A 27928-nucleotide genomic window follows, 5' to 3' on the forward strand; every position below is an offset into this window, starting at 1 on the left:
CATGTACATTGGTGTGGACACCAAGCCCACATACATCACAAAGATAGACACACAGGTACACCTGACCTCAACAGGCGACAGGTCATACTTGTTACTAGGGTAGTGAAGGGGCTACGCTTTTTGTTCAGGGGAGGCCTAAGAGGTCAGAACTCTAGGCGTCTGCTCTCCCTTCTAAGACCAGAAGACCCATCTCTCCCAAAGGCCTTAAGGAGAAAGCGGTGGTTCCTCAATCCTTAGTAGAGAGGAGTAAGGAGGAGGGAGAGAGGAAAGTATCCTCGCTGTCCTTGCTAAACCAGAGCCCCAAGAGAGGGAACATCAGGGATTCACTACTAAGAGATCTGGGCCCACATCTTAAAGAGTATCCATGAGACCCCTACCGTCAAACCCAGTTAAGCCCTTGCGCATCACAGTGCTAAGCTCTAGTAATGCCACCAGCTACATGAGCTTTGCCATTCACCTTCTCTGATTCAGTTTGCTTATCCAAAAATGTGGCTAACGATTACTGAGTCTAGCTCAGGGGGGTGCTCTCAGGTTTCAGCAACATAAACTGAAATGCTTTAAAAATAAAATGCATTTTATGAACACACTATTTCATCCTCCCATACCGGCAAGCAAGGGTGGCTGAGGCTTGAATACACTTGGGAGTGACCCTCTCAGGCCTTTCAAGGTGGCAAGGCTTGGGCAGCAAGGAGAGCCATGCCAAAGGCAGCCATTCTCTTCAGAAAAGGGAAGGCTGCCCTGGGGCACCAGGCCTGCCCAGGCTTGCTCGCACCCTCCTTTTTTCATTTGACCAGTCTGTATGTATCAAGCACTTCCTACAGGACAGGCACTGTTCTGTGTTCTTGAAGATAAGCAGTTAAGAGAAAAATCTTCTCACAGAGTTTATATTCTAGTTGCTGGAGGCCAGAAAGTAAACAAAAAACAAATATGTCAAGCGTTGGCAGATGCTATGTGGAATTAAACTGGGTAAAGTTAATAGTGATGGGGGAGAGGCACTATCTTGCACAGGATGTCAGAAAGCCCCTCTGATAAGAGGATGTTTGAGCAAAGACTGAAAGGAGGTGAGAGAATAATTTAGCGGGGAGACTAATAAACCTAGTCTGGAGGACACTAGGGTTCAGGGAACAGAGATCGACAGCGCCACAGCAACAAAGAAGATTCCCTACCATGCTGGTTATTATCCATTTGCCTCCCTTAGATTGTCACCACCTTGCTCTTTCCTGCTGTTCCCTGTGGGAAAGGGGACTGAACCCTATAGACTGCATCTTGGGTCTGCCTTGTCATCTGCCATCTGGTTGGGTTCAGTCAAAGGGGGTCCCCAGAAGACTGAAGAACAGGATACAAGCAGCAGGGATATTGATGCTCCTATGGGCACAGTTCTAATAATGGCTGCATTCTTCTGAGAGAATTCCACAATTTCCATCTGCTTTCCACAGTCCCTTCAGTGACACATGCTCATATACTTTCCCATCCTGGGCCCCAAAGAGTGGAGGCTCATCTCCTCCAGGAAGCCCTGTAGGATTAGCCTTCCAGATGAGCACTTCCAGACGTGCACCTACCTACCTGTGCAGAAATGTGTTGTTCACAGATCCACTTGGACTGCCTCTTTCATCAGCGAAGAAAGTAGATGAGTTCTGGCTCTGGAGACACTCATCCCTGATGAAATGTGAACCATGGCCTCACTCTCCCTCCCAAAGCTCCAGCTCTGTCAAATTACTCATGACAGCTAAGGCAGTAACAGAAGTTCGGGCTCTCTAGAGCCCCATCTTAATCTTCTCTCATCTTAATCCCTTAGGACTTCACTGCCCCAAAGGTAGAGTTTCTCCCTAAGACCAGCCAACCACCTTCCTAACTGGAGGAACCCTATCTACCTACCTCCAACACTCAATAGCTCATTGCCCAGTTCATTTCCTTGATAACACATTTATCACTATTGGAAAAAGTTGATCAGTGTGTGTATGTCTGCTCTACACATAAGAATGTGTATGTCATAGAAGCCTAGAAGAACTTGCCTGTTTCATTCTCCTATGTGAACAGCATCCTAGGCCCAAGCATACAAGAACTCTTCAATGTTTTTGAGTAAATAAATAGTAATACAAAGAGGGCAAAGCACCTCTGGCTCCCTAACACCTCCACGAGGATTGCATTCACACGACGGTGTAGAGTCAGGGGTTGGAAGACACTCTCAGAAATCTTGGCACTGCTGATTTCTTAAGTTGTGTGTCTGGGCGATAGAGGATTGAGAGAATCACTTAGGTTCCACCAAAAGAGGCTCCATCTTTCTCAATATCCCCATCTTTCCATTTCGGAGTGGCCAGACCCTTTGCTAAATAGTCTCCAGGTCCAGGGAAGCCGAGAAGGGAGGTGTATGAAAAGATAAGAGCTTTGGGCAAAAGTTGAAGCAGCAAAGCTCAGGCAGGTCCATGATGGCAGCTGGGAAGGCAGCAGCTACTATCCCAAAGACACAAAGTATGACTCACCTGGCCATCACCACCAAGGAAGGCAAAACCCAGGAGCCCTTAAGGGTGAGTGCTGCTGGTTAGTTTTCTTCTACTTAAGGGGAATAAGCCTAGGCACAAATAAGTGCGGCTACAGGCCAATCAGTATCTAGTGCCTGGTCTTCTCTTCAGTCCCCATTCTACTCCACCCTGGATACCCTCCACCCTTACCCCCTGTGTGGCACCACTGCCACCAGGCCAACCCCTCATCCCCAAAGAGACCCAAAGAGCGCAGAAGTGCATCAATCAACCTTTAATGTCCAAAAGAGGCGTGGATGCAGAGCATAGGAGATGTGGCAGGGTCTCGGGCCCTGCTCCAGAAATGAGGGAGAGATGAACACAAACCAGACACTTTCAACTGGCCACACAGTCTGGGAGGGCAGGGTGAAACACAGATTTGGACATTCATAAAAAAATAAAACCTAAAATCAAGCACTCAATTTTGTGCCCACTGAAGGGTTTGATAAAGGGAACTCAATCACCACCCAGGTCCCCCCTCCCCTGCCAACATCACAAAGCAAGCTCGGCACACACTAAGGGCTGAGGGAGGGGTATTCTCCTGCCTCCCCACCAGCCCCAAGAATGGACTTGAAAATAAAAGAATAAGCTAGATCCCCCACCCCCCACATTGTCAACCCTACATGAGAGTTTTGAAGGCGACTCATGAGAATCAGCAGCTCAAACGGCAATGACCACCCCACCCCAAACCCCACCCCACTCCTATTTCATTAACAGACAAGATTTCCCCTGCATCCTCCTCAGAATCTCCTCCTCTCACGGCCCTGCTCCATCTCCTGCTATCTGGCTTCATCACTGCAAGACTGACCTCCTCCAAGGCTCCCAGAAGCTCCTCTTAGCTCTTTATCATTTCTATCCTCACCTCCCACCAGAGACTGCAACGATCCACAGTCACTGTCCCTCTGCACTGAGACCCAGCTCCAGAGCAGATGGCAGCACAGTCATCCTGTCCTGGGTGGTCCTCCTAAAGCCTTCCCAGGGAGCAGACAGCCAGAGAGCAAGCAGAGTGTCTGGGCTAGATGACAGCAAGGAGGGGACACCTATCTTTATTTCCAAAACAGATATCCCCAGAGGCTTTTAACAAAGGCCCACTTAGAACTAACTGTACCCCCTATCTACCCATACACCCTAGAGATTCCACACTGTCCTGCCCCCTCCCTCCCCTCTACCCCAAACCCCACACACACATACACACACATATACACACATATACACAGAAGAATCAAGAGACACATCGATTTGGTTTGATTGCTAAGACCTAACTAAGGAACTACAGTCACCAGAAATTCCCTTGCCAGCCAACTAACAACAGGGGCTGCTCTAAGAGAACTCCAGAGGAATGAGAAAACTGAGGGCTAAGCAGGGAGCAGACAGGAGAAGAATGTAAAGAAAAAAAAAAATTCAAGCTAATCCTACCCCCAACATCCTCCTGTCATGATCTCTGGCAGGAAGAACAAAAGAAGGTAATCCACAAAGACACAGCCCTTACTTAGAAATTCTGACAAAGACAGCAAGACAAGTCTGCTCCCCACTCCCACACACCACAGACAAACACATCTCAGGGCCCCCTAAAGAACGCATCCCCACCCCACCCTCTGCCCCAAGCCATAGAATCACAGTTCAGTGGAATATTCTCCCTGGTACTAGATCAATCCCTCCACCTTCCTTCCTATCCCTTTCTCCTTGACAATCCCAACACTGTCCCCCTGCAGCCTCCCTGGCCCTCCCAAAGCAGCATCCACCGCCAGGAAGAGGCAGCTGCACAGTTTTAGTTCCACCTCCAGAGACCTATTTCTTTTCCTCAGCCCTCCTAGTCTTTCGGCTGCCTAGTCTTTGTGGAGGGCCTTTTATTTTGTATAGGGAAAGAAAAACAAAAGGGAGAGGGTGGGAGAGATTTCCTAGTGCAATACAACCGAAAAATATTTTTAAAGTCTTGAAAAATAAACATAAAGCAGCCTTCTTCCCCCAGGCAACTAAACAGAAAGAGGTTTGGTTTTGTTTACTGCGACATACACATGAAATCGAGTATACAGTCCATGCAGTAGCACAGCCATTGGAGAGGACATCCTGATGCTGGCCCCAGTGCAAAACAGTCCCAGCAACGCCGCCTGCTTGCCATCGCTGCCGCCGCCACTGACACCTTCACCACGGCCACCTAGCCTGACTTGAAGAGGAGGATTGCAACTTGACCCAAGTAAAAATAGATGAAGTGCTTTGTCTCGTGTGTGACGTAGCTGCCAAAATTTCGGCCCACGATACAATGCCAGGTAGGGTTATATTTCTTGTCAAATTCCTAAAAAAGAATAAAGGCAGAGAAAAAAGTAATTAGGGTAGCTGGAGAAGGAGAAATCAGAATGGGAGTCTCTCCCTGCAACTCCAGCACCGATACATGTTTGTTATCACCCCTACCCCATCCCTCAGCCTGGGGTTCCCTCCCCGAACCTCAGAAGCTCAGGTTTTAAAGCTGGCCAGGACACTCTTCCCCTCATTAATAATGGAACACCACAAAGGCTCCATTATTCATCTCCCCTGAGCCTCCAGCACTCTACACCCTGATCATCTCTCCTCCCTCTAGCTACCCCACCCCCTCACGCCACCCCTAGCCCACCCTGGGATTCTTCAGCAAGGGAATCAAGAGGCCAGTGGAATAAAGGACCATTTGTCAAACAGCATGACACAAATAGGGAGCCACCACCCACTGCCTCACACATTACTAAACCAGCATTTCCAGATGCTGAACACTAAGGCATTAAGGCAAAACAAGACCAAGCATCGGGAGTACCAGGAGGCAGTACTATATAAGACAACATTAAAGGCACTCCCGTGTGCCATGCACTGTGTGGGCTGTATGTACCAGGACAAGGACCTCCACCATGAGATCAAGGCAATTCCCTCAGGGGCACAAGTTCACCATCAAAACCACAGGAAATCTTTAGAGCTAATCAGCTCCCTACTACCTTGTGGCTCAGCCTGCAGACTCAGTTCTAGAAGCATTCTGCCGTGGCCATGAAAGGGCAGCAGCCCTCCACCATGGGCCCACCAATGCTGCCAACTCTGGGGAACATGCTCAACATACAACTTGTCCGGTCTCCTCACAGCCCCCTTACCATACAACTCTCCAAGTACTAGGAGAGTAAAAACCAAACCCAGCTTCAACATTGGCTCAAGACTATGTGTAATACAGGAGAGCCAGTCACTTCCCTGGTTCTCATTTCTCCATCAGCAAAATAAGAGCACTGGACCAGAAAATCTGGGGATTCTTCTGGCTCTCAGAGTACAGGACAGCAAGAAGGTGGGCTCCCAAATGGCTCTGCAACCCTTGGCTCCACACCCAAAAAAGTCTCTCAGGACACTAGGAGTTCTTCTTTTCATTCCACCCATTTGGGTAGGAAAACACAGTTCTGTAAAACTCAAAGAGACCCTACCACTTCAATGGACTAGACTGCTACCATTCTTACACACGTTCTTGGGATGCCAGAGCTGAGAATATCAAACACTGGGATTATGCCTCCAATGGATATGGGTCCTGACTGGGAATCAGGGGGCCCCAGTACCCCTTTTCTTACTTTTGGCACAGCTGCTTCACCATGTTAACCATATCCAGTCACGAATTCACTCAGGAATTTTTCAGGGACCAAACCTATGGCCCCATTATTGCTTATCCATTTCTTAAAAATTATATATTTGAGCCCACCCTTTCATTAAGAATGTGGAAAGGGGTGATGTAGTACTTGAGTCCTTTTCAAGGAAAAGAAAAGGAAACCTCCTACATGATGAGGATTATTATAGGCATACCCACTTTAAATGATGTAGTTCCCTCAAAATTTGTACATCTTATTCTTTCAAATATCCTCGATCTTAATTTTAAATAGTTCTGAACTGGGCCAGAAATATTTAATTCTGAAGTGTATCTGCATACTCTTATCCCTCCCCAATGCCTTGTAAATTATCTGTAAAAGTAAACATACACACACACACCTAGCAGAGCTATTAACAACTCCTAAAGTGAATGCTTGGGCAATTCGGAATCACTCGCTAGTTTGTCTGCTTTGCAAGTTCCTAGGGTTTTGTTTGCATAGGATATACGGGCTTTCTTATGTCCCCAGCTCCAGATCTCCCTGGAGGTTAGCTCAGCTGTCAATCCCCACCCATGGCCATCAGTCCCAGCTGTCCCAGCACACCTTCTTGATATAGGCAGCAATGTCCTTCTCTATATTGTACTTCTCCATGGCCTGCGTGGCACAGTCAACGGCATCCTGTTGCATGTCCTCAGACATGTCTGCGTTCTTGATCACTGCCTTCCGGTCAGACATGGTGACACTACAGAAGGAGCAGAGAGGTAAGGCTGATAACTCCATGCTCTGGGCAGTGAACATTAGCTGCTGGGTGTGGGGTCTCAGTGAGAGAGGGGAGTATAGAAGGTGAGGGCAACAGAAAACACAGATGTGAAGCATTAGGAGGGGGAGCTCCTAAGCTTTAGCAGAGACATTGTTCCCACCCTGGGAAATATAGGGCCAATAGGACATAATAAATCATCAGTTTTTACGATAGGCAAAATGAGGTTTTCCAACTCTAAAATCTACTTCCGATATTCTGAACAGCACCAATAGTCAAGATGGTATTACAGTGTATCATCTACTAGCTGTGTCATTGGGCAAGTTACTTAATCTTTGTGTTTTTATGTCATCATCTGTAAAATGGGGACTACAGGGTTGTCCTGAGAATAAACCAGGTATCCTAACATTTGAACAGAATAAGTCCCTGATTTAATGACCATTCATTACATCACTGGCATCAATGAAGAAAGAAGCTGGACTAGGACTCAGTAGGCCTGACTCCTGGTCCTGAGTTTATGTCTTGTGGTCTTAAGACAAGTCACTTGGCCTTCCTGCATTTGATTATTTTCTTTTTAGCAGATGAGGATAGCTCTCTATCGCGAGTTGTTGTAGGGATTAACTAGTTATATGAGAGCATCTGCAGACAAGGACAATCTACAAGGGACTGTCCATCAGTCAGATCCAGCTTACTACCTGTTTTTGTAAAATAAAGTGTTGCAGGAACATGCTACGATGGCAGAGTTGAGTAGTTCCAAGAGACTATTTGGCCTGCAAAGCCAAAAGTATTTCCTATCTGGCCCTTCACAGAAAAATGCCGCCAACCCCTGCCCTATAAAAAAAAGGGGTAGGGTATATTCCAGGCTATCAATGCCCAGTAGGGCAGAGATGATAATTATGACTTCTCTCAAGTACTCCAGGGTGAGATGCCCCGTAGAGGTAGAGAGGGTGGGAAGGCAACCTCAGACTTGGCCAGTCGGTCACACAGACATGGGACATGTCTGTCCCACCCTCCCCTCTGCTTCCCCACTCTCCTCAGTACAATGTTCATTTTTTAAAGCTCAATATAATTTTTGAAAGCCCTAATTTTGGACCCAGCTTCAACACTGATTTGTCATTCCTTTGGTGTGTTGCTTCCTCATGCCAAACATATTCATTCAAAAAGTACTGACCTATTAGGTGATGTGAAAGGTATTATGTTAGGGGACAATATCTTATTTTCCTCAAAGAAATGCTGAAGCCTTCCTTCTCTTAAAAAACCAGAGGCATGGGAAAAACCTGGAGATAAAGCATTTTTAAAAGGTGCCTAAGAAAGGTAAAGAATTACTATTTTAATAGCCTTGTTTCATATCCCTGCTGTCAGGGCCATGCCATTCATCCCATAGCAACCAGAGTTCCCAGGCAGACCCTGCACGGACCCTTCCTGGGACAAGAGGAATCTCAGGAACTGGCTGGCAAGTGGCCTGTGAGGTACTATGCAGGAACAGAGGGGATGAGCCCTTTGTCCTTGACCACAGAGCCAACACATGGAGCAGTAACAATCTCCCCCCCATCATCCCACCCCTAAAAGCACCACTCTGTGGCCCAGCCCAATGGACAAGAGATGCTGTCATTCCAGCTCTATCTGATACAAGGCTGCACAGGAGACTGTCTGCTCAAGGGCAGATCCTTGGTATCATTCCAGGCCACCTTGATCTCTGAGTTCACATTAGCCTGTGGGCTAGATGGCTGAAAGGGAAAACAGAACTCACCACCACCATCTGAGCCTGCACCACATGCAGAGAATGCACACATGCCAGCTGCCTGCCAGACAGCCCTTGACCACATCCAAGGCCCCTTCATCTAGATAGCACTGTCAAACTAAGCAGGGCTGGTTCCACTTCGGCAGAAACTAGCAGAGCAAAGAGGTAGTAGACCAGCACCCTCTGTCCCCACATTATGGAGAGGAAAAGTCAGAGCCTCAACTGGAGTCTGTGAGCACCACATGGTGCTGAGGAAAGATTCGGACAACACTGTTCAAGGAATGACTAGTTACATGACCTTGGGCAAATCAACATCTTCATTTTAAATACCAAAGGTTGAAATGAGATAAATGGGGCAACCTCAATGGGTCTGAGCAAAGGTACAACAGCAGCACAGGGAGAAAGGTTCTTATAAGGCTCCGTACAAGTGAAGAAAAACTAGTGTCACCTGGTGGCCTATTCCGGGTTACCACTCAGAAGGGGGCACTGTTTACAAACCCAGGCGTGGGGGTGGGGCCTGGTTAGACAGCAAAGTGAAAGTATGAAATTGGCACCATTTTGCCTGCAAGCTCACCTGCTCCACTGCCTCATTCCCAAAGTCCAAAGGGGCAACTTTGTTACAGTAATTAAAAGCCACTTTACTCTCCAGGAGACAGCCTCCGGTTACATAATATTGGTCTTGTGACTACAATGGCACGATTCTTCACCCCTGCCCCCCAGGCATCTGAGAGAGTTGAAGCCCAACCCTACCACCCCTGTCCAAGGTGCCGGTGAGCAAAGCAGAGGAAGGTGTCCAGTCTAGCCCCTCCCTCCTGGGGAAAAAGCAAGGGACCTGGGCCTCCAGATAAAAGGAGGATGGCCAGAGGGCCCCAGGCCAGCCGCCTCAGTCACGAGCCAGGGCTCCTGTGAAAAGCGCAAAGGGCACTCCAGGACAGCTCCCATCTTCTATTCTTGGTTTTGCAACCCAAAAAAAAGGCTAAATCTCCGAATGACAAGGACCACCATCCCCACCCGCCAATAGACACACACTTCTACTTCCCTCTTCGGGCTCTCCAAGGGGGCCGTATCCCTCCACTATCCCATCCTCCAGAGCGCTGAGGTCCCAAAGGGCAGCACCTGGGGAACGAGGAAGCATCCTCCTCTCCCCCCGCCACCTCCCGCCCGCGCCGCCGGCCAGGTCCGCAGGCTCTGGCCGGTCCGCCGCCCTCCCCCGCCCGGCCTGGAACAGCGCCGGAGTGACTGGGCGTCCTCGCTGCAGGAAGGACGCCCCAGAGGGTGGCGGTGGCGGCAGGAGGAGCCGCGTCACGCCCAAGCCCTCTCCACCCCCTCTTCCCCGGTCCCTGGTATCAGGGGCCTCCACGCAGCGCAGGGAGACTCCCCGGGGGGGCGGGGGCAGCGGCAGCTCCGCAGCCCAGGCCTCCAGCAGCGCCACGAGGGTGGACGGGGCAGAGGGTGGCGCAGCCGGGGCTGCGCCCAGAGGGAGGGGCAGCGGGGGCGCGCGGCGCTGCCCGGACCGTCAACGCCAAGGACTGCGGGGCCGGCCCTGTTCCAGGCCTTGGGGCCAGTTGAGGAGGCCGCAGGGCCACCTCGGCGAGGGCCGGGGCGTGTGGAGCCGCACGCGACGGGCACAGGCCCGCCACCGGGGGACGCCCCCACCCACCGCTCACCTTCACGGAGGCGAGTCCGCACGGGGCCCTGGGGAGCAGCGATGGCCCGAGGCAGAGCACAGGCAGGGGCGGTGTCCCCTGGGCTCCTCCTGCAGCCGCCGCCGCCGCGGTCTCCGGCTCCCGCAGCCCGGGGCCGATCGCTCCCTGCCGCGGTCCGCCCTTGGGAGTTTCGCCGGCCGCCCGCGCTCCGCCTCGCGCCGCCGGCCCGCCCGCCCGCTCAGCGTTGGCGCCTCACAGCTCCGCTCCGCTCTGCCGCTGAGCGCGGCCGACGCGCGGCCCCCGCTGAAATAGCGCCCCGCCCCCGCCCCCCCCGCCGCGCGCGCCGCCGTCCGCGCTCCCCATTGGCTGCGCCCGCCCGGCCCCGCACTGCGGGCTTCTCCCCGCGCCGCTCTCGCCCCACATCTTGTTTCCTCCCACAATGCCTCGGGGCGGAGGGAGCGGGTGGGGAGGAGGAGCTGGAGCGGGTGGGGGAAGGAGCCGTGGCCTTAAGAAAGGAGAGGAATGCGGACCCCTACGCCCGGGGCTGGAGAGGCCAGGCCTGAAAAGGAATAGAGAGACATGGTCCTGAGAGAGGAGGAGAGCGAGGGGTGTGGAGACCCCAGTCCCAAGGAGGAAAAGGGGAGAAGGGGATGGAGACTTCAGACCCAGGGAACAGTTGGGGCTGAGGTAGAAACCCCAACCTTAGAGAGAGGAAGGGGAGGAGATGAAGTCATCAGCCTCAGAGGAAAAGACAGGACACTCTCTCCTCCCGTATCTGTGGGAAAGAGAGGGACAGCCAGCCCTATGGAGAGGGAGAGGCATAGGAGCCCCAGGACCCCCTCACCTCACCTTCCGGGACGGTCCCTTCTTCCTCCAGCTCAGCCTTTGTTCTTTGAGGCTGAAGGACCTAAACTCCCAGCTGGGCCCCCAGCCAGTATTTATCTACAAGAGCAATGGAGACAGAGCCGAAGCAAAACTGATGGGGGAGTGTCTTTGGTACGCAGGCCTCTGCTGTCCTTGCACATTTATGGCCTTGGGGTCCTGGGATGGGGGTGAGAGTGAGCCATTTCTTGTCGTCTGTCCCTGCCTGTCCAGGTAGACAGGACTGGAGGAGAGTGAATAGAAGCCCCTAGAGGTGGTGCCTGTCAGAACTGTGAGGAGCCTTCAAAAACCACCCATCCACACCCCTCACTTTATAAAGGAGAGAATCCAAGTACAGAGAGGGGAGAGCCCTGCCGGATCCCGCAGGTCAGGCTTGACTCGCTTCTAGCTGAAAAGCGGTGCACCCAGGCAGCAGCCCCTCTGGAGGCTCAAGAGACTCCTGGGAGGATGGGTGTGAACGTGGGCGTTGGGAGCCTGCCTGCCGTCACTCCACCCCACTTCCAGGAAAGATCCTCAGGCCTACGGTTTTCTTTCTGGTCTGTTTTATACAAAAGTGTCTACCTCAAGGGCTGATGAGCCTTTATTGGGAACCAAGCATTTTGGCCATACCGTCGGGTTTAAGAAGCTGCCAGGGATAGCTCCCCCTCCTATCTTTTTCCCTTCGCCTCTCCAAACCATGTCAGGAAGTGAGACTTGCCCTGGCCCTGGCCTGCTCTGGTTTGAAGCATCAAAAGTTAGTGTTCGTTATGTGTCAGGGGAAACCTGGAAAAATCATTCCCTCTGGTTTCTGCTTTCCACAGTTCTGTCCTCTAACAACCTCAGTTGGGGGATTTCAGAGAGCAGTTAAGGCCTGGGGTATCCCCTCACACTAAGGGTATTCTGATGTCAGTCTTCGTGTTCATGAATGGGAGGCGTGGCCTCTATGGGAGGAAGGGCGGGGGATGACGAAGGATAATTTATACACTTAGGGCTTGTGCCGGGCTAATCTCCTGTACTGCTTGGAGAAAGAAGCTAGTACCCCCTTTCTCCAATAGTCATTAGTTTCCAGGGCCTGAAGGTCAGATTTGCACGTATGGTTGCACAGGTCATTCACTGCACAAGAGTATCCAACCAAGGGAGCAAGTGGGTGCTAAAATACAGGGGGCACACTGCTTGCTAAGCTGTGTGTCACGGTGCAAGCCAGTGTCCAACCAGAAGATGACTTCTTTCAAGTGTTCCCAAGGGTTACTATGAGCTAGCAGTGGCCCTTCAAAGGCCATGCTGCCAGGGCATAAATCCTCCCTCTCTCTGCTCCCCTTCCCTGAAGTACAGTAGGGATAAAAGCTTGCTCATTTCCAGGCTGTGGTGTGGTGGACACAAGGGCACAAAGAACTTCAACTAACAGAAGTCAGAGCCAAGGGTTTTCACTTTTAGGAAATGCGAATATCAGTGCGCTCGCGCGCACGCGTGTGTGTGTGTGTGTGTGTGTGTGTGTCAAGGACTAAACTGTAGAATATCAGGGAGATGTGTTAATAGTATGGTGTATAGATAATAATAACTAATCCTCATGAATCCCTTGCTGTATGTCAGGCTCTATTCTAAGCGTTTTAAATGCAATGCATTCCATTTAATCCTAGGAGCTGCCTTTTGAAGTGAATATATTACTATCACCCTGTACAGATGAGCAAACTAGAGTTTAGAGAAGTTCAGTAACTTACTCAACATTGTCCAATTTGTCAGTAGCAGGATTCAACTCCAGATTGTTTCCACTGCCTACAATCTTAGCCATTATACTGTACTGCCTCCTAACAGAGAAAAGAGGAGAGGAAGTGTAAAACAGGGTTTGGCCGTCTATCTAAATTATACCAGCATTTCCTAAACTTACCTGACTCCAAAGCCCTTTTTTAATCCAAATATTTATTAACATCTCTGGGAACTACTACTCCACAGGACACAGTTTGGGAAACTTGTGATATAATAATTACTGCTATTTATGTAAAATGCTTACTGTTCAGGATAATTACTATGCAACATAGTCACTGTTATAATTAATATGTCAGCTTAACTTGGTGAATGTTTTTATTTGATACAGCTACAGTATTTGTGATTGCCCAGTTTCCTGTTGCCCAGATAACACGGTCATGTCTTCTGACTTAAAAATCAAAATCAGACTGTTGTTTTTGGCTCTTTGGCGGACCCCTTTCCATCTGGCTACTTCTTTAACTTCAGGGTTCCCCAGGGCACTTTGCTTCCCTCACTGCTCAACTTAGAAATTTCACCCACATTCATGGTTTTTACCATGATCTGGGCCCCAATGATCCCCCTAATGCCTGGACCTCTCTACTGTGGATGCCCCACAGGCTCTTCAGACTCTTCGCACACACACATATAAAGCAGTGGGCCAGAGTGCATGGATTCTGAACTTTTTCCACCACTCTAGCAGCTGTGCAGATTTGGCTAAGCTATTCAACATTTCCAAATTTCATTTTCCTTATCTATAAATTGAGAATCATATCCACTTCATGGAGTTAAGAGAAAATGCATGGAGAAGTCCTGGCACAGTGCCTGGTTAATATACGTGATTAATAAATGTTAGCCATCGCCAACATCTCCGTCCAGACTTGTTCCCTTTCCCTGTATTTCCTATCTCCGTTTGGCCCCATAATCCACCCAGGCACAAGCCAGAAACCCTAGATTTGTGTCTCTCCCTCACCCAGCATGTCTCCATCACTGCTCATCTCTTGGATATTTTTCCAATCCATGCCTTATGAATCCCCTGCATCAGATACTCATCATCTCTTCCAGTTGGTTCTCTGTCTCCGTTCTTGGCTCCTCCACCTTAGATCTACACTGCAGTGATCTATCTAAAATGCAGATCTCCTCAGGCATGCCCCCCTTTCCTGCTCAGAATAAAGACTAACTCCTTTCCCGTAACTTACCCTCCACACGTGCACGCCTGCTTCTCTGCCTTATGTCACCACACTTTCCATCTCATTCTTCCTGCTCTGGTAACACCATCCACTGCCTGTTGTTTCCCTACATGCAGATTCCACACCTGAGTACATGCAGATTCCATACCTGAGCTCTTGCCTATGAGACTTGGAGCTTTTTTCCTGGCTAACTCCTTTGTTTGGATGTCATCTACCAAGCCCCTGAACCCTAGAGGGAATGCACACCCCTCTTCTGTGCTCTCTAACATCCAGGGGTTTTCACTGACCACTTACCATTAAATATGTCAGTCTTATGTTTGTCTGTACTTCCTTTCAGGTGAGAATCACGTCTTACTTATGTGTGGTTGCAGGACCTAGCATAGTTCCTGAAACACGGGAAGTTCTCTGTAAGCATTGTATAAACTGATTGTGCCTATTAATGACTGAAAAGTACAGCTTGGAAGGACACTGTTTCTCCACCCCGAAAGAACAGTGTCCAGGCTCTCTCTGCCAAGAACCAGCAATGCATACTATTTACACTGGGCCCTTCCTGCCCAAAACAAGTTGCCAGCTAAAATAATTCATTGTTAGCCCTAGGGAAAGTCCAAACCTGGTTTCTCAATTGACTTCCTCCTCACACTCTCTGCTGGGTATTTGACTAATGTCCTTACAGGTAAAGACAATCCAACTCCAGCTGACTGGATCATCTAGAGGAAAGAGACGGTGGAGGTGACAGAAGTCGTTTTGCCTAACCATTTAGTATTGACCTGCTTCAAGATCTCCAGGAAATTATAGAAGGTTGGGAAAGACACACATTGACATGCCTATTGCAAGGCAGACTCTGGTGCCAGTCCCCCCGTCAAGTCCCACGTGACTAGAACTGCTGAAATTCACCTCAATTCTTTGCTGATTTCTTGGGTGACCTTGCAAAACATATTTCCCTGGGCAACTATTTACCAAGCCCCAAATATTGTCCGTCCTTGGCCGGGAGCAGTGGTTCACTCCTGTAATCCCAGCTCTTTGGGAGGCCGAGGCAGGTGGATCACAAGGTCAAGAGATCGAGACTAGCCTGGCCAACATGGTGAAACCCTGTCTCTACTAAAAATACAAAAATTAGCTGGGCATGGTGCTGGGCACCTATAATGCCAGCTGCTCGGGAGGCTGAGGCAGGAGAATCACTTGAACCCAGGAGGCAGAGGTTGCAGTGAGCCAAGATTGCACCACTGCACTCCAGCCTGGGCAACAGAGTGAGACTCTGTCTCAAAAAAAAAAAAATTGTCCCTCCCCTCTCCAAACTCCCTGAGGAACCAGCCAAGTTCAACCACTTGAACTAGTGAGATAAGCACTGGACTAAGAGTCAAGGAGGAAGTCCCAAGCCATATTCAGCTGCTAGTCAAGTCATTTCACCCCTCAGACTCTGGATTTCTTCATCTGAAAGATGTAGGACTGGTTGATCTGTAAGGTCCCCAGCAGCCCCAAAGTCTGCGGTTCTCTATTTCAATAGCCCCATCACAAAGGATACCTTCTCTGATCCACTCAGTCAGAATTCACACCAAATGAGTTCCTTGAGAGTTGGGATATCATTTTGCTCATCTTTGTATTCCTCTAAGAAACAACATGCTTTGATCTAGTTTAGATTCAATGAATTGTTTAGAGCTTCAATTAAAATATTAAAGCAAATGATCACCAAGTAGAAACTAAAGAGAAGATGCCCAGTGGAAGCGTGGTGTTCGGGTCATGACTCCTCATAATTTAAAAGTTTTCCTCCCTCATTGTCTGGACAACCCTGAGAAACCCTGTCTTTGCCATCAAGAGAGAATCAAGACAATGATATGGAAATGACTAGCCCTTGAATATCTGAAAAGACCAAGTTAGTGTTCTTAGGTGCAAGAAATACCTGAAGGAAAACAAACAGGCCTAGAATAGCCACCCTGACTCCAGGGAGCAGCAAGTGGGGAACAGTTGCCTCAGAGCATCCCAGTAAGGCAAATCTGCTGTTCTCCTGGAGTCTCCCCACTCTCCACTCAAATTCCCAGTGAAGTCACATGTCCACCTTTTGGTCACAAAAGAGGAGGGCAGAAAGCCTGATTGACAGACCTTCTGAGATCGAGGAAGGAGGAGCTGACAGAGGGAAGGTCCACCAGTGGTTATAAGAAGTAAGAAGCCACCGATGTCCACTCTCTTGAGAACCTCAAGAGAGGGAAGCAGAGTCACATATGAGGGAAATCCTTGTCCCCACCGTCATAAAAATGTACACTATGGTCTTTCACCATTGGTCCCTGACAGTGAGGTGGGGAATGGGGGCGGGGAGCCCTACCAAATGAGACTGGTGCCCAGTCCCAAATCCTTGGCAGTCTCTCCCTTATTTCCTCCAATTCCTACTAGTCTACTTTCTGTCTCCATGGATTTGCCTATTCTGGACATTTCATATAAACAGAATCATACAATATATGGTCTTTTGTGATTGTGACTGACTCATTTTACCTTAGTATATTTTCAAGGTTCATCCACGCTATAATATGAATTGGTACTTTATTCTTTTTATGGCCAATTAATATTCCATTGTATGGGTATACCACATTTTGCTTATCCACCAGTTGATGGACATTTGGGTTGTTTCCACTTTTTAGCTATTATGCATAATATTGCTAGGAACATTCATGTGCAAGATTTTGTGTGAATATATTCTTTCATTTTGTGGGGCGGGGGGGGGAATATACCTAGGTGTGGAATTTCTGGGTTTTATGTTAACTCTATGCTATCCTTTTGAGGAATGGCCAGACTGTTTTCAAAAGTGTCTGCATTTTATATTGCTACAAGCAGTGTTGGAGAGTTTCAATGTCTCCTCATCCTCACCAACACATTATTATTTGCCTTTTTTATTATAGCCATCCTAGTGACTGTGAAGTGGTGTCTCATTGTGGTTTTTATTTGCATTTCCTTAATAACTAATGATGTTACTCTAATAACTAATGATGTTGGTCATCTTTTCTCATATGCTTATGGACCATTTGTATATCTTTTGGGGAGAGATGTCTATTCAGATTCTTTGCCCATTTTTCATTGGATTTATTACTATTATTATTATTGAGTTGATAGTGTTCTTTTTGTATTCTGGATACTAGACTTTCATCAAAGATTTCATTTTGCAAATGTTTTCTCCTGTTCCATGGGTCTATATTTTCACTTTCTTGCTAGTGTCCTTTGAAGCACAAAAGTTTTACTTTTGGTGAAGTCTAATTTGTCTGTTTTTTTCTCTTGTCACTTGTGCTTTTGACGTCATGTCCAAGAAACTGTTGCCTAACCCAAGATCACAAAGATTTACTCCCACATTCTAAGAATTTTAGCTTTTGCATTTAGGTCAGTGATCTATTTTGAGTTAACTTTTGTGTATGGTGTGAGGTAGAGTCCAACATCATTTGTTTTACATGTGGATACCCAGGTGTCCTTCATCAATGGTTGGAAATGCTATCCTTTCACCACTAAATTGTCTTGACACCATTATAAAAAATCAGTTGCCTATAAATGTAAGAGTTTCTGAACTGCCAATTCTATTTCAATGATCTACATATTTATCTTTATGCCAGTACCGTACTGTCCTCATGACTGTTGCTAAGTAGTAAATTGTGAAATCTGGAAGTGTGAGTCCTCCAACTTTGCTCTTATTTTTCAAGATTTGTTGTCTATTCTGACTCCCTTGCATTTCTATGTGACTGGTAGGACCAGCTTACCAATTTCTGTTAAAAATCTAGCTGGGATTTTTGATAGGGATTGTGTTGAATTGTAGATCAATTTGGGAAGTATTACCATCTTAACAATATGAAGTTTTCCAGTCCATGAACATGGATGTCTTTCCATTTAGTTAAGTCTTCTTTAATTTCTTTTAATAATGTGTTCTAATTTTCAGTGTACATGTTTTGCACATCTTTCACTATATATATTCCCTAAGTAATTATTTTTGATGCCATTTTTAATTGAATTGTTTTCATAATTTCATGTCCAGATTGTAATCATTGCTAGTACATAAAATACAATTGATTTTTATATATGCATTATGATTTGTAACCTACAACCTTTCTGAACTCATTCATTAATTCATAACAATGTGTATGTGTGTATTTCTTAGAATTTTCTATATACAAAATCATGTCATCTACGGTAGTTTTACTTCTTCCTTTAAAATCTGGGTGCCTTTTATTCCTTTTTCTTTCCTAATTGTCCTAGATAGAACCTTCAGTATATTATTCAGTTGGGTTAGTGAGAGCAGTCACCCTTGTCTTCTTCCCAATCTTAGGGGAAAAGCTTTCAGTCTTTCACCATTAGTGTTGGATGTGGGAGGTTTGTAGGTGCTTTTATCAAGTTAAGGAAGTTCACTCCCATCCCTAGTTTGTTGAGTGTTTTTATCATGAAATCAAATTGTCAAATGCTTTTTCTGCATCTACTGACATGATCATGTGGCTTTTGTCCTTTATTGTTAGTATGGTGTATTACATTGATAGATTTTCTTTTTTCTTTCTACTTATTTTTTACTTTTTTTGAAAGGGTCTTATTGTGTCACCCAGTGGTGTGATCATGGCTCACTGCAGACTTGACCTCCCAAGATTAAGTGATCCTCTCACCTCAGCTTCCCAAGCACCTGAGATCATAGGCACATACAACGACACCTGGCTAATTTAATTTTTTTTTTTTTTTTTTTTTTTTGGTAAAGTCAGGGTCTCACTATGTTGCTTAGGCTGGTCTTGAACTCCTGGACTCAAGCTGTTCTCCCACCTTGGTCTCCCAAAGTGCTGGAATTACAGGTGTGAGCCACTGCACCTGGCCTATTGATTGATTTTCAAGTGTTAAGCCAATTTTGCATTCCTGGGATAAATCCCACTTGGTCATGATGTATAATCTTTTTTATATGTTGCCATGTTCATTTTGTTAGTATTTTGTTGAAGATTTTTGCATCTATATTCATAAGTGATATTGAGTTTTCTTTTTTCTTTTTCTTTTTTTTTCTTGAGATGGAGTTTCACTGTTGTCACCCAGGCTGGAGTGCAATGGCACAATCTCGGCTCACTGCAACCTCCACCTCCCAGGTTCAAGCGACTCTCCTGCCTCTGCCTCAGAGTAGGTGAGATTACAGTCGCCCGCCACAAGGCCCAGCTAAGTTTTGTATTTTTAGTAGAGACAGGGTTTCACCATGTTGGCCGGGCTGGTCTCGAACTCCTGACCACCCACCTTGGCTTCCCAAAGTGCTGGGATTATTGGCATGAGCCACCATGCCCAGCTGATAGTTTTCTTATGATGTCTTCATCTGGTTTTGGTATCTGGGTAATACTGAACTCATGAAGTAAGTTGGAAAGTGTTCCTATTCCATTTTTGAAAGAGTATAAAGGACTGATTTTCATTCTTTAAACATTTAGTAGAATTCACCAGTGAAGCCATCAGGGCCTGGAATTTTCTTTGTGGGAAGTTTTTGAGGTAGTATAATGCAATCTCTTTTCTTGTCCTATTCAGATTACCTGTTTCTTGAGATAGTTTTAGTAGTCTGTGTCTTTCTAAAACTGTGTGTGTTTTATCTAGGCTATCCACTTTGTTCATAGTATCTCCTTAAAATCTCTTTTACTTCTTTTTTAAAATTTTTATTTTAGGTTCAGGGATACATGTGAAGGTTTGTTACGTAGAGAAACACGTGTCACAGGAGTTTGTTGTACATATTATTACATCACCCAGGTATTAAGCTCGGTAATCAGTAGTTCTCTTTTCTGCTTCTCTCCCTCCTCCCATCCTCCTCTGTCAAGTAGACCCCAGTGTTTGTCGTTTCCTTTTTTGTGTTCATAAGTTCACATCATTTAGCTCCCACTTATAAGTGAGAACACATGGTATTTGGTTTTCTGTTCCTGCGTTAGTTTGCTAAGGATGGTAGCCTCCGTCCATGTTCCTGCAAAATACGTGATCTTGTTCTTTTTTACGGCTCTATCTTGTTTATTTCTTTAAGGTTGATAATAATGTTCCTCCTTTCATTCCTAATTTTAGTGTTTTAGTAACTTGAGTCTCTCTCACCTTCTTCTCTCTCTTTCTGTCTCTCTCTTTCTCGCTTTGGTCAGTCTAGCTAAAGATTTGTCAATTTTGTTCATCTCTTCAAAGAACCAATTTTTCGTTTCATTATTTTTTTCTATTGCTTTTCTATTATTAAGGTGGTTCTTGATACAAGCTACTTGAGTCAGGGAAACATAGACTAGGACAATTTCTTTGAGCAGCAGGATTCAAACTCAACATGTCTATTTTCCTCCATACCAGGGTTCTCTATATTAGTGTCTCCCCTATCACCTCTACCCCTGGAATACTATGACAAAGAAAACAGAGATCACACTATTACTTGGGGTCTGTGGGAGGACAATAGTTCCATTAAATCCATAGACATTTCTGAAACATCTCTAACAAGCTCTGCGGGAGGCACCGAGGGAGATGGAGATGAGTAGCTAGAAGAAGTTATGACTGCTCAGACCCACAGTATCACTGGGGAGACACATATATGTACGACCAACTTTATTAGCACAGGTCAGAGTATAGTGATGGCTGTGACCAAGAGTGAGCAAAATGCTCTGGGAACATGGGTTAGGGGTAATTAATCTGTATGGAAGAATTAGGGAACAGAGGGGTTAGCATTTGAGGTAAGTCTTGAAGAGTGGGTAGAATTTTGGAAAAAATCATGAGCCAAGGCAGGGAATGGTGGGAAGTCAAGTCTGGCAGGGACGCAGTGTGCTGGGGAAAGGAACAGGCTGGACAGAAGAGTTAGGGCTAGACTTTGGAGGGACCCAAAGGATCTGCAAAGGAGCTAGAACTTCATCCTGAAAAAACTAAGAATCCACTGAAGGGCTATGAGCAGAAGGATGACATGACTAGTCTGTTGGGATTTGGGACAGCAACAGAACCCTAAGTTGTGTTATTCAGACCCTGTCACACTCATAGAAGCAAGCAGAGATGGCTGCTTTCTGTTGACAAGTCCCTCCTTGGGACTCTCTCCTCCCTAGCCTTCCATAGCGTAGCACTTCCCTGGTTTTCTTCCTACCACTCTGGCTACTCCTTCTGTCTCCTTAGCAGGCTCCTCTTCCTCTGCTCATTCTTTAAATGTTGGTGTTCCTCAGAGTTTTGTTCTAGATCCTTTTCTCTTCTCACTAGACCATTCTTCCTTGGAGATCTTATATGTTGCTATGGCTTCAATGACCAACTATAGACTGGTAATTCCCAAATCTATATATAGCCTGTTCAGGCCCCTCTCCTTAGCTTTAGACCCATAAGATCTAACTGCCCTGTGAACATCTCCATGTAAGTGCTATATTCATTAGAATCCCTTTCCTGTGAATAAAAGGAAATTCCAAATAAAATGGCTCAAACAAGATAGGAGTGCAGAGGTATTAAGTCCAGGCCTGGTGTGACGGATCCACAGTGTCAGGGTCTCAGGATTCTTCTACCTATAATTCTGTCACCCTCAACCCTCAACTAATCGAGGATGGCCGCTCAGGCTCTAGCAGGAAGGAGAAAGCAGTGACAGAGCATGCTCTTTCTCTTCCAAGACACATCCCAGAATTCATAATACTTGTGCCTATATCCCACTGGCCAGAACTTAGAGGTTCACACATGGTTTTTATTCTGAGTGACCATGTGCCCAGTCAAAAAACTGGAGTGAAGAAAAACTATCGAACAGAAGTTCTGCAGATGCCCCACAAGCACCTCGAATGCAACATGTCCAAAACAGAACTCCTCACTTTCAACCACTTTCAACCCTTCCACATCCACTCACCCCCAGAACTCTTCCTGACTTCTCCATCTCATCATGGCCCTAGCATCCAACCAGCTGCCCAAGGCAGAAACCCGGGAGTTGTAACTCTGAAACCTGTCTCTATCCTCAAGTCATCATGATCTTCCATGTCAACAGCAACAGTTTCATCCCTTGTCTCCTAATACCCATTCTTGCTTCGTCAAATGCATTCTCTACATCTGCATTGTCCAATATGATAGCCTCTAACTGCATGTGGCCTGGAGCACTCAAAAGGTAGCTAGGCCAATTCAAAATGTGCTGTAAGTGGCTGGGGGCGGTGGCTCATGCCTGTAATCCCAGCACTTTGGGAGGCTGAGACGGGCAGATCATGAGGTCAGGAGATAGAGACCATCCAGGCTAACACGGTGAAACCCCGTCTCTACTAAAAATACAAAAAAATTAGCCAGGCGTGGTGGCAGGCGCCTATAGTCCCAGCTACTCGGGAGGCTGAGGCAGGAGAATGGTGTGAACCCAGGAGGCAGAGCTTGCAGTGAGCCAACATTGCGCCACTGCACTCCAGCCAGGGCGACAGAGTGAGACTCTGTCTCAAAAAAAAAAAAAAAAAGTGCTATAAGTGTAAAATACACACCAGATTTCACAGACTTAATATGAAGAAAGTAAAATATCTTAGTATTTCTATGTTGATTATGTGTTAAAATAATAATATATTTATATGTTGGATGAATTTATTTAAAATTAGTTTCACTTGTTTCTTTGTACATTGTTTATGTGGCTACTAGAAACATTTTAATTATATATGTGGCTCCCATTCGTGGTTCTCATTATATTTCTATTGAAAAGTGTCAATCCACACAAAAGCAAAACAATCTCTTTCTAAAACATGCATCTGAACATGTCACACATCTTAAAAGCTTTCAGTGGCTTATTGTCTGTAGGATAAAGTTCATTCTACTCAACATGGTTTTCAAGCCCTCCTTGACCCAGTCCCTGCCCACCCTCCAGCCTCATCTCTTACCCCCTCTTCTCTCCATCTGCCCCTTGCATGCTACACTCAGGTCCTGTGTGCTTCTTTCAGTTCCTTCAGTGTACTATGGGTCTGTAGCCTCTGGGCCTGCACACATGCTGTTCACTGTGCCTGGAACACTCTTCCCCCTCTTGGCCTGCTTAATGGTCTGCTCGTCTTTCTAGTCGCAGCGTAGACACATGTCTTCCCTGAGAGGCCTTCTTAGCTATCCTGCTTCTCTGAGCTCTCATTACTTCTCTATCCTGCCCACCCACCTCACCCCCAAAAACAGTGTGCCAAAGAACTGTGTTCTTTTCTCAGACTGTTTGGAATCTTGCCTGTCATGTTCACTGTGGTGTCGCCAGCACCTCCAGCAAACATTGGTGCATAGTCAGCCATCAATAAGTATTTGCTGAACAAATGAATGAATCAATGCATAACATCCCAAAGTCACGTAGACGAAGTTTCAGATGGAGGGTAGAGCCAGGCTAGATGACGTCTTAGTCTTAAAGAGGTGGCCATCCAGTGACCATTAGGTTACCCAGTCTGGGAGGTGAGGCAAAGGGAAACTTGAAAGATATCACCCTGTAACTACTTAAATCATATCCCTGAGTTTCCTTACATGTCACCCTGTCTTCAGCCCCTCTCTAGGCCTGGACAGGCCATTTATTGGGACCCAGGCCACCACTGCCTTTTCCTCCTTCCTAGGAAGGACAAACAGCACTGGCTCTCCTCCCAGGAAACCTCCCTGGCATTTACCACACATTTTCAGCAAGAGCCATATTGAGGATTGTTGCTGGAGATGAGCATCTTCTTAAGTGGGGGTGGGGGTGGGTAGAAATGGAGGAAGGAGGTAAGGAGGAGAGAGTAAGGAGGGTGCCAGTTTTGAGTTGCTTTTAACCCAGGACCAGGAGAATTGATGTGCATGTTACTAATGAAGCGTGAGCTTCTCTGTGAAGATTTCCTTTCAGGAGACAGGTGGGTAGGGACCTAGAACTGAAGAAGGAAAAGAACTTGGTGTCAGGAAGCCAGAGCAGGGAACCCTGGGGCTCCATTGCTAATTTGCTGCGTGACCTGAAACTGGGCTTCAGTTCCTCACCTATAATAAAAAGAATCTTTGCTTTCTGTACCCCTGGAGGGGCTGTTATAAGAATGGAAGCAGGCAAATGGGTGTAAATGGGCTCTGAAAATACAAGTATCAGAGTAAAAGTCAAGTGAAGTCATGTGAAGGCAAGTGTTTTGAGACTGTGGTTTGGTTTGGGCAGGAGGTGAACAGGCAGTTGTGGAAAGGAGGCTGGGAATGGTGGGTGGGAGTGCACCTCCTCTCAACAAAGGTGGATTCATATCAAGGCAGAGTCCTGTTCTCCTAGCCATGGCTCAGGAGCCAGATTTGCCTGTTCTAAACCTGCACCAGAAAAGCTAAATATTGAACAGAACCTTGGAGAAAATAGACTCACCAGGGAACCTCAGGGCCCTGAAAGGACAGAGCACAGTCCCATTTTGGGCACCCTCCCTTAACTCAAGCAAGCGTGAACACAGACACACAGACACACACACACACACACATACACACACACACACCTCCTTTGCAGATGAGGCTGACACTTCAGGTCCTCTCCCCAGAACTTTACACCTCACCACCTCCTGCAACCTCTTCCCAACTTGGAAGGTTTCCCTGTGAATTGACACTGCCTTAACCCAGCCAGAGACCACCCTGCCCTGGGCTGCTCCATGTGGAGACCCTGCTCCCAAAAGGGTCGAGCACAGACGAGGTGGCTAGATTCCCCTCTGCCCTACCAAAAGCGGGTCTCAGTGGTGGGGTGCACACGGGAGGCCCTTGCTCCCGGAGCAGGTCCTACAGCTGGCAAGGCCACTGCTCGGAGGTTTTATTATCCCCTTCTCTCTTTTCCTTTCACAGCCACGTCAGATCACACAAAGCAATCAGTAGTACCAGCAGTTCCCAACCTGGAGGATTGAAAACACGTTCCCCAGCATGCTGCCAACAGCAGCCAGCATCAAGAGGCTCTGTAATTACAGACATGCAGGGGTTTGTGCTCCTGCTTTCACTCATCTATGAAACTCTTCCATTCTCCTCCTTTCCCATGGTGCCTTTAAAAAGGCAATGTGAGGCTGAGGCCTTCAGAAAAGCAAGTTCCAACTCCCTATTCCACCGTGGACAGACTTCAACCCTCACTACAATTCAGATTCACTCAGTCATGTGTGTTCATTCATGTGTTCATTCCTTCATTTGAAATGCAGTTAATTAAACCTGTCTGCGCTAGCGCTGGGCCTGGTGGTGGGGACACCAAATGTCACCTAGCCCTTACTTTTGAAGAGCTCGTGGTCTAATAAGGAAACTAAGGGATATGATTTAAGTAGTTACAGTAAAAATCAAAAAGTGGTGTGTGGTAAGGGATGTGCCGATCAAATCCTAAGTCAGAGAAAGGTAATGTTGGGAAGGACACCTGTTTCCTAAGAGGCAATATGGTGTAGCGGCTGCGAATATGGACTCTGGAGAACACAGGCCAGGGTTCAAATCTTGACTTTGCTACTCACTGTATAACCCTAGGAGAAATTGGGAGAATTTTGAGGTCACTGTGAGGAAAAGGTGCAGTGCCCAGCATATAGTAGATGCTCAATAAACATCAGCTGCTATAATCAGGGAAGGTAGCTTATAACATGAGTTTTCGACTTGTGTGGAGCAAGAAGGTAGGGCATTATAGAACAATAGGGATAAAGGAAGAAAATGCAGTGCTTGTATGAAATTCCTTTTGGCGATAGCATAGCCTGTAGGAAGGGAAGAAATATCAAATAAAGGCAGTAAGTTGGGCTGGGGTTAAACCCTGGAACAATGAATGGCAAAATGAACTTAAGGAGAGGTAGAGGGACATAGACAAACTTTTGTTTTTGTGTTAGTCTATTTTTTAAAGAGATGTGGTCTTGTTATGTTTCCTGGGCTGGCCTTAAACTCTTAGGCTCAAGTGATCTTTGCACCTCAGCCTCCTGAGTAGCTGGGACTACAGCTGCATTGCCCCTGCATCTGACATAGACAATCTTGATAGGGCCAAGTGCCCACCCAGCCCTAAGTAATGACCCTCATCTTTAGAGCCACATCCAATTAGGCCAAGATTCAGGGTCTCCAAAGTTGGGGAGACAGCCCTTGGGGCATGGTGCAGTGTTGGCCAGTATCCTAGATTCTGTCCATCTGGGCAGGCCTCTTCCTGCCTCTGCCAGGAGCCTGAGCTCTGCAATCAGGGCCAAGAGAGAAGAGCCATTTCTGTTCACAGGAACTAGTGGACATGGCATCTCCACCCACCAGAAGGCTAGTGTTGGGGCACAAAGCCTGGAAGCGGCCTCAGGAAAGGTGGCCCATGGAGAAGGCAGAGGGAGAGGCCAGGCGAGGCTGATCAGGCCTGTGGTCATTATCAGCACCCTCTGTTTTGCTCTAGGGTTAGCAGAACCTCCTCTATTCTCCTTGGGAGTGGTGCAGACTGAGAGCACAGATGTCACCAAGTGCAAAACAAACCAAGGAGAGGCCTGCTGGGAGAATGCCAATGATTGCAAGGGCCCCCGAGAGTGATTCCCAGCTCAGGGGCACCCCAACCCTGGACTGAGGGGAAAGAGTGGGCATTAAGGTTCTGTCTGGGGGTTCACTTCAAGTCAAAGGGGCCCTATTGGGAGGTAGCATGGTAGAGTGAAAAAGATCGTCACCTGGGGGAATCAGGAGGCCTCATGCTTGTCCAGGTTGTGCCTCTCACCTTGTGTGACTTGGGAGAAATCACTTCTCCTTGGCCTCTGTTCCTCCTCAGTAAAAAAGAGTTTTGCTTGGAAGATCTCAGAGGCCTTTCATAACTGAGGAATCTTTCATCTATTCATGTGGAGCACACAACCTGTGCTCTCAGGATTTGGAATATTGGAATATGCCCTAAATATTGGAAAGAACCCAGAACAGCCAGACCCGAGAGACCAGAGGAACTCTCTGGAGCCTCCATCCTTCAGGGTGTGCAGAGGTGAGGGCTGCAGAGGGGTGGGGAGAGGAGAGAAAACCACCAGGGAGGGAGGGAGGCAGCCTATCTGAACACCTGACATCTCCAGGACAGAGAAAATGAGCTGGTAGGAGGTTTCTTCTCCCAACTCGAGCTGCCTCAGGATCCTGTGGAAAAGCTGCATTATAATCGATAGCCTCGTAAATAAATAAATAGTCAATGCATCCTGTCTCCAGCTCAGGGCTTCTTCAGGAAAATTGAACCTTGACCCACTTCTGCAGGCCCATTTTGGCTTCCTCCCAAGGCCTCCAGAGGGAAAGAACTCTCTCACAGGTCATCTGGGGCATCCTCCTGCCTCTGCACTGGCCTGCCATGTGCCCCATCCCAGGAGGTCAAGCACTGGGGAGCGTGCCGTCTTCCCGCCACCCAGTCCCATGGGGTTCTCTCACAGGCAGGCAGGTGTCCACACCCGATAGCTCTTGCCTTGACCTTAATTTTCTCATTCATGGTCAACTCCGCCCTCTGCTTTCAGCTCCGGCTCTCTGCTCCTCACCTCACCTGGTTTCATGCCTTTCTTCTGACTGCTGCTTGGCACCACATTGAACCAGCAGCGGGAAGCAGACAGTCGTTCTTCACTCCTCGAGAGAGTCTCCCGCTACACCCACCCCTCAGAGGATTTGTCATGTATTGTGAATGAGCCCCTCAAGGTCCAATAGAATAAATGCATTTCTGGGCACAATAAACTAAGACCCTTGTAATTTACTTTACAGAACAAGCATGTGCCAGTGAGTTGACTATAAGGCATTCTTTTCTCTTTCTGGCTTCTGTCACAACACTGGAAAAAGCAAATCTCCAACAAACCGAGGGGATTTTTTTTTTTTTTTTTTTTTTTTTTTGAGACAGGATCTCATTCTGTTGCCCAAATTGGGGTCCACAGCATGATCATAGCTTACTGTAGCCTCAAACTCCTGAGCTCAAGGGATCTTCCTGCTTCAGCTTTCTGAGTGGCTGGGATTACAGGTATGTGCCGCCATGCCTAGCTAACTTTATTTTTTATTTTTAGTAGAGATGAGGTCTTGCCATGCTGCCCAGGCCAGTCTTGAACTCCTGGGCTCAAGCGATTCTCCCACCTTGGCCTCCCA

General features: G+C 47.3%; 2 protein-coding genes across 10 annotated transcripts; one reads left to right on the forward strand and one right to left on the reverse strand.

Annotated features, from left to right (window-relative positions):
* Positions 1-2729: 2729 nt before the first annotated feature.
* Positions 2730-11109, reverse strand: DYNLL2 (dynein light chain LC8-type 2). Of its 2 annotated transcripts, none has more exons than XM_009190334.4 (3): positions 11088-11109; positions 6698-6836; positions 2730-4809 (listed from the first exon to the last, which is right to left on the reverse strand). In XM_009190334.4, exons 2-3 carry the CDS (start codon positions 6827-6829, stop codon positions 4672-4674), a joined length of 270 nt encoding a protein of 89 aa, XP_009188598.1. In that variant the 5' UTR covers positions 6830-6836; positions 11088-11109; the 3' UTR covers positions 2730-4671. The 2 variants fall into 2 exon arrangements, with proteins under 2 accessions (XP_009188598.1, XP_003912849.1); XM_003912800.4 differs by lacking the exon at positions 11088-11109 and adding an exon at positions 10260-10515.
* LOC116271048 lies at positions 10711-27529 on the forward strand. 8 transcript variants are annotated; one of them, XR_004179410.1, is made up of 3 exons: positions 10711-10925; positions 11116-11486; positions 27319-27529. XR_004179410.1 is itself a non-coding variant. In XM_031657524.1 (3 exons), the coding sequence occupies exons 1-3, from the start codon at positions 10818-10820 to the stop codon at positions 25050-25052; spliced, it is 561 nt and encodes a 186-aa protein (XP_031513384.1). In that variant the 5' UTR covers positions 10711-10817; the 3' UTR covers positions 25053-26351. The 8 variants fall into 8 exon arrangements, 2 of the variants coding, with proteins under 2 accessions (XP_031513384.1, XP_031513383.1); XR_004179409.1 differs by lacking the exon at positions 27319-27529 and adding an exon at positions 24719-26351; XR_004179413.1 differs by lacking the exon at positions 27319-27529 and having other exon boundaries at positions 11116-11234; positions 11334-11688.
* Positions 27530-27928: the final 399 nt, after the last annotated feature.

The sequence above is a fragment of the Papio anubis genome, chromosome 17, assembly GCF_008728515.1.
Source record: "Papio anubis isolate 15944 chromosome 17, Panubis1.0, whole genome shotgun sequence".
Lineage (NCBI taxonomy): Eukaryota > Metazoa > Chordata > Mammalia > Primates > Cercopithecidae > Papio > Papio anubis.